Source organism: Suillus subaureus (genome assembly GCF_016647635.1).
Source record: "Suillus subaureus strain MN1 chromosome Unknown BJ212scaffold_33, whole genome shotgun sequence".
NCBI lineage: Eukaryota > Fungi > Basidiomycota > Agaricomycetes > Boletales > Suillaceae > Suillus > Suillus subaureus.
In genome coordinates, this window is record NW_024538589.1 from 458052 (window position 1) to 467924 (window position 9873).

A 9873-nucleotide genomic window follows, 5' to 3' on the forward strand; every position below is an offset into this window, starting at 1 on the left:
TTTCCATCACGGCACGTGTCATCCTCCTGGTCACCGCTTTGTGCAATCTTCCTCCCGACACCTACAAGGCGGTGCCATGGTGCCACATTTGTATATAGTTTTTGTTTATGGTACTTGTGATACACCTCCGAGTTCTTTTCTTCTTCTTTCGTTTCCCGGAGTTTAAGCAATAACTTGTATCATGTGCTGCATACAGGCTCAACCCCTAGCATCATGACAATATAACATCACACCGATACTGTTGTCACCACTAAACGTCATTCTTTTCCTTCGACGCATCCTTCGATCAATGTATGAGAGACCCTCTCGGCTTCCTGAGCGACTCTGCAATTCCTAGGAACGTTTCGGCGAGTTGTACCTACAGACAGCGTTAATCACGCCCTTTATGCGTTCGTGTAACAGCACTCTTACCGTGTCTAAGGCCTGCGTATATGAAGATGCGACTGTTGCTGTCGCTGGGGCCAATGGATCTCTTGGGGCGTTGTTTTGGATGTCAAGTGCAATTTGAGTCATTCGTCGCAAGGAGGTAGAGGTTGTATCCGAACCGAATGATACTGCGTGGAAAGACAATGCTTTGCTAGAGATCGTGTCACAAGTTGCCAATCTAACAAAAAAAAAGGCCACGAACCCAAGACGAACCGCGGAGCGGCACAAATCTTGAACTGTCTGATCCGCAATGTGGCACTCGCCATCCGACAAGAATATGATTACAGGGCTCCTAAAAGCAATGTTAGATATTAGACATGTTTGTGGGAAGATCGACGCACCTCTCTGTGCTCCAATGTTGTTCCATGACTGATTGAGCCCGCTGAATCGCTGCAGTGAAGTTCGTGCCTCCATCGGCGTCATAACGTAAAACAGCGTCCAGTAGTTGGTCTGGAGAACTGACGAAATCGTTTACGAAGGCATTGGTAACGGAATGATCAAACAAGATAACACTATATGAGTCACGTCGGGCTGCTTGTTGGCCACCAATTGCTGCAGCGCGGGCAGACCAGAAGCTATATAGGGAGGAGAGGACAGCACCAAATCGGTTGTTAGAGCGTCCGCACGATTTTGTTCGAGGCAGGCGTATTCGGAAGGGGATGTTTATCACCAGAGGCCATGGAACCAGATCTGCTAATAATCAGCAATAGTGGCTAAGCGAACATTGTCTCGCACCTATCAGCCACAAAAATTCTGGAGCATGCGTATTGATTAACGTCACTGCAGCTGGACCCCAGCTGACCACTCACACATGGAATGCTTGCTGCATAATCACGGGGTTCCTGCATGAGAAGAGATGCCCGTCATTGGAAACGTATCCCAAGCCGACTTGGGCATTGTTAGGATCCATCGGCGGATGAAACAAAGGCAAAGTGCAATAAGATGGCTGAGCAGCATTTCCGGCTGCGGCAGTGTGCTCGGGGCCTGGCAAAACTGGTAAATCACTAATGGGACACTTGTAGCACAGAATGAACCATACCGCTACACATCGAGTCGCTAACAAGAACATGAATTCAATTGTGTTATCACACTTTGAACATTCAAAACGCACCACTTAGCGAAATTTGCTTGCTCCTCCCGAGAATAAGGGTCTTTGAAGCCTGCGGACCATGTGAGCCCAGGAGTACAACTATAAAATTACTCACCGGCTCGGCGCCAGAAGAGATTGTGCGTAATGTAGTCCTTGGCACGATCCGGGTTAGGCAACACTCGCTTAGAAATGTGCTGAGCCTCGTTGTTCCCTCTGCAAGCGGCAGCATCCTGGGCACGACAATAGTCGATGTGAATGTGGCGGCCCAATGCCTGACAGATGAGGTTGCACATCATCGGCGCGCCCTCATCATTTGAAGAGAAGCGACGGCCTTCGACCTCGAGACCCGTATCATCAGGGCCATCGACTGCCCATCGTGACGAAGACATGGATCCGTGTCTAGTTTCATGCTCTTGTTGCGGGTGACCTGATGTAACAGTTGGTAAAACCGACTACTGAGGTGTACCAAATGTACCTACCGAGTGGCAATGTACAATAGTAGCCACAGTGGTCACACCTGGAAAAATGAGAAAAAATGAGGAATGACCGCAAAAACGAAAGAAAAATACCAACTTCGCCCTGCAAAAATGCACTACTCTTGGGTCCAAACTATGGTTGTGCCGACCATCATGGGCTACCAGGCCTGGTGGTATCGACTTGGCACATCTCAGTCGTTTAGCCACTGTTGAGGGCGAGTCAGTGGCAGTGTTAGAGGTAACCAACTCGACACACCTTGCGAGTACTGCGGACCAAGATCATATGTCAACTCAGAAAATGATGTCCACGACAAAAACAGCACGCTACCTTCGTGTACTGGAAGGTCTCGTGCCTTCCTGTGAACGTCGCCTCGATCGATTGTGGTGCAGTCTCAATTTCGCAGATGCCCTCGGCAGTGCATTGCACAGAACACGAATGTTCCTCCCTATTTAAAGTTTGAGTATTAAGATACAAAGTTACACTGAATGATTATCGACAGACCCGCAGAGATGAATAGCGCCGTCTTCTAAGCCGTGAAGATGGTCCGTATTCGCACAGAGTCTCTTGCAAAGTTGGCAGGGAAAGAGCAAAGTCGAGCATCGCACAGATGTTGGTCATGGTTCATGTCACTGCAGGAAATGAGGTGTCAGAAGATGATGAGAAGCGTTCACTTGATAACTTGCCTTGCAATGCCACAAGTACCGCGGCAAGGGGGAGTCAATCCGTCACTCAACCTAAGATTTGACAGATCGCATGGCTGGAGGCATTTTAAGCAAGTAAAAAGGTTGTTCGAGGGTCAAACATACATGACCGCAGGCATGCACAGTAGCAGCACATAAATGTTCGTCTTCTGCGTGACCGATCACCTACACGACAAGCTCAATTACATTCTACCCACTGTAAAGAGGATCCATCTCACCTTCGTACACTCATCCAGACATCCCTGTCTCCCGGAAAATTTGCAGGCTTGACCACAGAGATGTGCATTAACAACACATCTGGAAGGAATGATGAGCTCATGTGTGGATACGACCATGAAACGCTTAACATATGGTTGCCGGGATGCCCCGCTCTGAAAAACTTCAGTTTACCGAGCCAGCGAAAAGATTAATAACTTACGACATGGTGCAAGCCTTCGTCTCTCCAGATAACGCACAGAAATCACAAGAATGTATGCAATCATGAGAAGTCTGGCAGTCATGCTGTCCGTCATGCAATCTGCTCTGAATGCAGAGCAGCTCGCAACTTCCACACTTCAGCTTGCACAATTGCAAGTTGCTCTTTAAGTCTACTGTTGCACTTTCAAACGTTCTCATGAGCTCGTCAATACTCGCTTGCCCGCTTTGAAAGCGAGCAACGTTGGACAATATCCACTCGCGAACGTGGGTGACGCGCAAATTGACCAGACTGTCGATATGAGCGATCAAATCCTCAATCCAAAGATCCTCCAGCATGTGATGGCGAGAGCCATAGCCGTCCCATGCATGAGACAGAATTTGGAGAGCGGCCTCGCGAGGAGAAGATTGCGGCCCCCCTGCCAAAGAAAATTCAGCTGAAGTATCGGGCATCTCAATCGGGATATCGTCATCTAGGTTCTTCATAACGCCAAGTTAAACATGAGTTGCAACAAAAGGCAGCAGAAGCATTCCATACCTTCAAAGGTTCTGGGTCAGGATTAACTTCTTGCAGTCCAAATGCTAGAGCATTTGGCAGCATGGCTAAAAGAAGTTGTGCTCGATGCGAGGCCATCGATTCTGCGATGTATTGTTCATCAGTTGAACTGTGAATTCTTTAAGAGTACGTACGTGACAGAGCGCCCCAATCGTTTGCCTGCACAAGGTCTAATGAGTGCTCTCAAAATGTACGACAAGTCAGTCATACCTTCAGCTTCGCCATCAAGGTCTTCATCACATGAAGGAACTCTCCTGCTGTATTATGCGTCAGTTTCTGTTTGTCCAATCGACGTTTGAGGGTTGGGAACAGCTTATAAAATTCTTGCGACTCGATTACTGGCCTACATCGGAATGGTCAAAACGATATGCGATCATGAGAGACGTTTCACATACCAAGGGATGATATTCAACTGCCCAGCATGGAGGCGAGAAATGAAGTTGGCCTCTTGTTCGTCCTGGACTATTTGCTGAAACTTGAGGGCGAACCTGAGGAACGATCTGAGTATGCATTCATGTGGACACCGTCTGGAACATACTCTCGAGTAATTTCTGCTTTGTCCGAATCCACGACATCCTTAAAGTCGATGAGTCAAAACACATAAAAGAAAGATTTCAAGAGGTGGAAAGTACCTTGATGATGATCACCAACGTCGACTGAAATAGACTCGGGTTAGACGCTGGGTCGAGGACGGTCGAACTTGATTGGAATGACTGGAATAAGCCTGTGATATCTCGGCTCAAGGCGAAGTTGTTCCGGAATAGCACCTACGACAATGATGTTAAGCAACCATCAGAAACACATAGCAAGCAACAAACTAAGTTAGAGATCGCAGTATTGAACAGCACGAGCAATGTGTCTTCTTGAGCGGAACGCTCAATACTGTGAACACCTATCAAAGGAAGACATCAATATGAAATGTCCACCGATGGTTGGTTCACATGCCTTCGAAATCCAAAGCAACGACAAGAGCATCCTTAGTCGGAGTCACTGACATCCAGACCCCTTCTGTTGTACGCATGGCCGATCCCGCGAATGATGTGTCCACAAGATGGTTCAAGGAGAAGCTTTTCCCCACCGATTGTTCACCCATGGACGACACAACTTTGACCGGCTTGAAGAAGATTGCACCGGATGAAGTCAGTGTCACTCAACTCGAAGCGTTCATGTAATCATACCTTTTTGGCCATGTATGACTGGAATAACGATTCATACCAACCAAAAGACAGGTGATTGACAATGCGGTTAACATCTGCACCGAGGAGGGATTTCTCAAGTTCGGTCGAATATACACCGTCCTTGAGTGGAATGAATCGATTCTCCCTCGTCACTGCGATGTGAATTGGAATGAGGCAGAGGATATCTACCAACCATTCCCCAGCTCTGAACTTCGACACGCTCCATTCTGTAGCTCTGAGGAGACTATTGGAAAAACCGGAATATGTAGTAGCAGAGATGACCATTGATTTTAGGATGGTTCCCGTCGGCTTCTTTGATGTCCTTTCAAAGTTGTAAATAAGGTCGTGGAAGTGCGGTGAGAACATATGATGGTCCCGATCTGTAATGAACACCAATGTTCGCGGGCATCTGTTACTAGATGATGTGATCGTCTCCCGCTGAACGGCAGAAAGAACCGGGAAACGAGTCCACACGTCAGCGTGACAATCAATGAGACAGTTGTGTGCAGTGGCATTCTTCGACTGAGCTCCTCCTCCTCGGACGCCTTTCTCCTTGAAGGTAAACTCCGTCACTTTGCGAGTGATGTCGAGAGCGAATGATCGACAAGAATTCGAGTCAACGTCAAGCGTAACGAGATGGACGATACTCCTCTTTATTAGAGAAGTCAACAGCAGCGGCTGATCCAGGGGAAGATCCGGAATTTCGAGTGGGACGCCATTCGTTGAGCCGAAGGTACTCCAGTGATAGGCGGCCAAAATCAGTTCAGAGCCACACACATGAGTGGCGATCAAACAAGAACCATCTGGAGTGGAGTAAACTGCCTTAGGGATCTGAATGAGATCAAGGGTGGCAGGCCTGTCATACGTATATTAGCAGATATCGTTTATCGCAATTTGAGCTCCTACCTAAACTGCATCGTTGTCAGGGAGTATATTCTGGCTTGTGCCAATGAATCGACAAGTAGTAGCTCTTCGCTACCACAGATAAAGCACGCATGAACGATAGAGACTCCTTCGCCATACCACTGAGTCAAGTTGATTGCGCTGCCAGAAGCCTGGAAACCACGGGTGTTGTCGTGGAGAAAGATGTGCAACAAGAGCTGATGACGCATTCGTTAGACCCCACCAAGAAGATTGCTTATGAAACCAACCTTCTCTCTAGCTACGACACTAAGCAGTCGTTTTGACTCATCAAATGCGAGAATAAATTCGCCGATTTTATCACGATTCAGCTTTTTCCCGCGGCCTTGAGTCAAGGCGCCTTCGATCGCGTGGAGGCTTTCCAGAAACACCATTAGGTTCCCATACCGATCAGTCGTTGCAAGCAAGATCTTATCGCCTGAAAGAAGTTGCGCTCTCCTAAATCAAGAGCGTCAATTCATTGATGCACCACAATGTCAAAAGCACTGACGCAACCGAATCCCCAAGAGGCAACTTGAACGAGTACGCGTGCCTCGCAGTGAACTTCGGCGAGGGAATCACGGTAGGGTCCATTTTCAAGGAATGTTGATCGTGTTCCATCAGCTGCATGAGATGGACAGAGAATTCACAGACAGGATCCTGGAAATATTCCCTTTGGCCAGAGATGAATATCTGTGCTGTTATCGATCATTTCATCAGAGTGGGTAGACATGAGGATAGCTGGACTTACTTTGGTAATGTTTGCGTATTTCCTCGACGGAATCGATGACGAAAGTGTACCTATCAACTTGAGATGAAGGCGAAGCAAAATAAGTGCGAAATCACTAACACATGATGTCCTGTTTGCGAAAGATCATTGATTTCACGGAGAAACGTCCTCCGCAACTCAGTAAGTTGCTCCTCTCCATGACTGGAAGCTTCTCTCTGTACTTGAAGTACACATTGATCGGTTTGTGTGCGCAGTGCAAAATGCACCAAAAATCGGGTTTGCTTCGTCAAGTGTGACCTAAAGTGATGCAGAGCGGCCGTCCTAGTTTCTTCCACGATTTTTGCGAAGATATGGGGTATTTCGACATCATCCAACTCCGTGAGGAACTGAGCATCGCTGACGGAATCAGCATCCCCCTCGTTCAATGTTTTATTAAAGGTACGCAGATCCAGGTCAGGCAAGACAGCGGAACTGATTTTATCCCAGAGTGTGTTTACCAATCCCTTAGGCTTCTCATGCGGAATGTTCCCCCTGCTGATCGATTTGAGGGTTTCCTTGACGTGTGGCGTATCCTCATAGAGAATGACATTGATGAAGCTTTCACGGGCTTCCTTCGGCATATCAGGAGAGTTACGAAGGACATTCTGGGCAATGCGGATCCGTTCTTTGCCCTCCTTGAAGGTTCGATTGTTGATTTTCTCCGAATGCGCCTTGCGGCAGAGCTCTTCCCCTATGTCTGGATACAAGGCGATGAGAGTATTAAGCTCATCTGCATAACTAATTAATAAATTGTAGAGCAATGCAAACATGACATACTTCGCGCTGAATTACGTTCCTGTTCAATTCTAGTGGGATGCAGAGAGGGATCGACAGCGGAGGTACTTGAAGAATGATGTCAGTGATACACGAGGACCTGTCGTGGGTATAACTCACGAAGAGTCGGTACCGACTGGAATATCAGCCATGGCCGAATCTGTAAACGGTATTATTCTAAGACAAAGTGATTGCACGGAGGACGAACCTAGAGTCGATGGGCCGTCTTGCTCGCATCCTGTGGGACATGCGAAAGATTCGTGAGTGAAGGTACTAGGGCTGGATCAGACATGGGTAAAGTGTGCGAAGTAAAAACGCACGAAAATTTCTTGATGATAGCATCGACCAAGGCGTGATGAAAAACCTCAGTCAGAAGAGGCTCCCCCCTCTTCACGTCCTCTCTAATCCTTGTTTCCTCTGACTCCTTGCTCGACCTAGTATTCGATGAGATAGCTGTGGATCGCTCCCGAAACTGTCCACATTGTTGTCGGAAACGATCATAGATGCCATTAAACATCAGAATGTTCAGGGCATCTGCACCCAGACTCTCACTAATCAGTAAAGCATCACTCTTCCTGGGGAAGTGTCAATTGACGGCCAAAGTCGAGCTGCTCAGTGTAATACCCACAGGTAATTGCGCAACTGGACGCTAGTTAAGGATTGGTTTTTCATGGATTCGGCATTGAGCCTGCCCGGTTGAAATGCGACGGTCATGAACCCTTGAGTTGTCTCACCATGCAACAACTCGGGCTTCAGCAATTTGACATCCACTGTTGCCTCTGGGTGAGACTGCGGCATGGTTATATGCCTGGACGTAGCCTATAGAAGCGGCTCTAAGCATTGGGCCATTCATATCGATAAACCGAACTAACCTTGAATCCCGGGCGTGACTTTACTGCCTCCTCTTGCTCATTGGTTTTCGCGACTTCAAATGTGAACAGCCTACTGGACTCATCATGGTCTTCGTCCAGATCCATGATGGCGTCTTCGCCTTCCTGGTCATTCCACACGATCGATCGAGCATGCTCTGGGGAAATAAGTGCTGTGACTTGATCACACATTTTCATGAGGTATCTGGCGTTTTAGTTAGGAGCAGTGTCTAAACTCAGAAAGACTTGACGGACCTCATGAAGGTCACGCGGTTGCGTCTCACAGACGAAGGGGCTGAGTCATCCCAGGTTGAATCCTCCGGCCAGTAGATGAGGAAAAGCTGTTGGTCAGGTGTAGCCTCGCAAACTGCACGAACGATGTACAGTCCAGAACGAAGACTCGGCATTGAAACGTGAGAGTCACTTTGGTTCGTGATGAGTTGCTTTGCGCTACAGAATAAAGTTTATCAAAGTGTCGATCTGAATACCGGTACTGAACTCACATTTCCTCGTCGACGACACCCAGAGATGACAAGAGTCGCACAATTTCACTCTTACTGCCGTACACGCCAACAGGCTTCACGATGAAGCGGTCTAGAGCGCTAAAGTTGACTTTTGTCATGGACACATATGTGCCCGGACAAACACTGTTGATAAATGCACGGAGTGAATCCTGCGCTATGATAACTTTGTCCACTAAAACTACAAGTCAGCGAAGGCGAGGGTTGTCAAGGATAGTGAAGATACCTAGCCCACCACTCCCTTGTTCATTGATCAAATCCAGGACCCGATACATCCCATTAATCGACTGGACAAGGTCGCGAGCATCACTATGCGGAGAGGAATCTTCCACGTCCATCTGAATCAGAACGTGAGAACTCCAGCCCACATTATGATGACCGCAAGCCTAGACTTGAAGGAAGTGGACCTACAAAGTCTTCTGCATTATCGGATCTTACTGATTGATAGAGGTCGTCGTCCGAATCCTCAGACATGCGGGTAGAGTCTGCTGTATCACCTGTAAACATTGAGAGTGTTTGTGATGTCAAGGGCTCATCGTCGTCGTCCATCTCGTCGATCGTGATCGATGGTGCAGATGCACGGGATGAGCCCTGGGCAAAACGATTCCAACTGCTATCGCCAATACCGACTGGTCGATCTGTACAGATTATGAACGATAACGTCCCTGTATGTGGAGTACACTAACCGACTCCTTTCCCCTTGTCTATCCTCTGTTTGAAGGGCTGCCAGTGTATACCATGACTGGCACCGTGACTGTCTGGGAACAATTTTGGTGGTACATACGATCCGTCCATGATGGTGGGTGAATGTAAAGAACAGAGAACCTAGTATCGCCCTACTTTATAGTTGGTGTTGCCAAGTCCATTGGTCTAGGCTTAGTTAGCGCTTCAGCCACCGACCGCGAGGCAAGGATGCTCGTACTAGTAGTAGTACGTAATTAGCTCATTGTACTAACGACGACCCAAACAACTTGTGATACTGTTGAACAAGGTACACGAGTGTACGGGACATGGACATGTGCATGGATGTTGGCACCGCAATTTTAATCGATTCAAATGAATCAACACTCGCACTCGGTTTAGGCGTCTTCAAGCTGGTCCGTGCGCATATGCGTCATGTCTGACGCATGCTCTCTTCTGAGTCTCCTAAACGCTGATTATTCCGGCACAGACGTATTCTTGTCTTCGACATCCTTAG

General features: G+C 47.8%; 1 protein-coding gene across 1 annotated transcript; it reads right to left on the minus strand.

Moving 5' to 3' along the window:
- Window positions 1-286: 286 nt before the first annotated feature.
- BJ212DRAFT_1484392 (uncharacterized protein) lies at window positions 287-9470 on the minus strand (the record flags this gene model as incomplete). Its single annotated transcript, XM_041340787.1, has 38 exons — window positions 287-358; window positions 412-577; window positions 629-718; window positions 768-1001; window positions 1236-1410; window positions 1466-1482; window positions 1538-1586; window positions 1632-1943; window positions 1996-2033; window positions 2090-2198; window positions 2249-2258; window positions 2321-2438; window positions 3302-3588; window positions 3647-3747; window positions 3799-3823; window positions 3875-4007; window positions 4060-4152; window positions 4203-4240; window positions 4297-4431; window positions 4483-4546; window positions 4606-4778; window positions 4843-5698; window positions 5749-5942; window positions 5994-6201; window positions 6254-6440; window positions 6494-6543; window positions 6593-7241; window positions 7289-7353; window positions 7406-7445; window positions 7494-7558; window positions 7606-7860; window positions 7914-8104; window positions 8158-8359; window positions 8410-8604; window positions 8658-8850; window positions 8902-9013; window positions 9087-9313; window positions 9362-9470. The coding sequence occupies 38 exons, from the start codon at window positions 9468-9470 to the stop codon at window positions 287-289; spliced, it is 6237 nt and encodes a 2078-aa protein (XP_041189408.1).
- Between the last annotated feature and the right edge of the window lie 403 nt (window positions 9471-9873).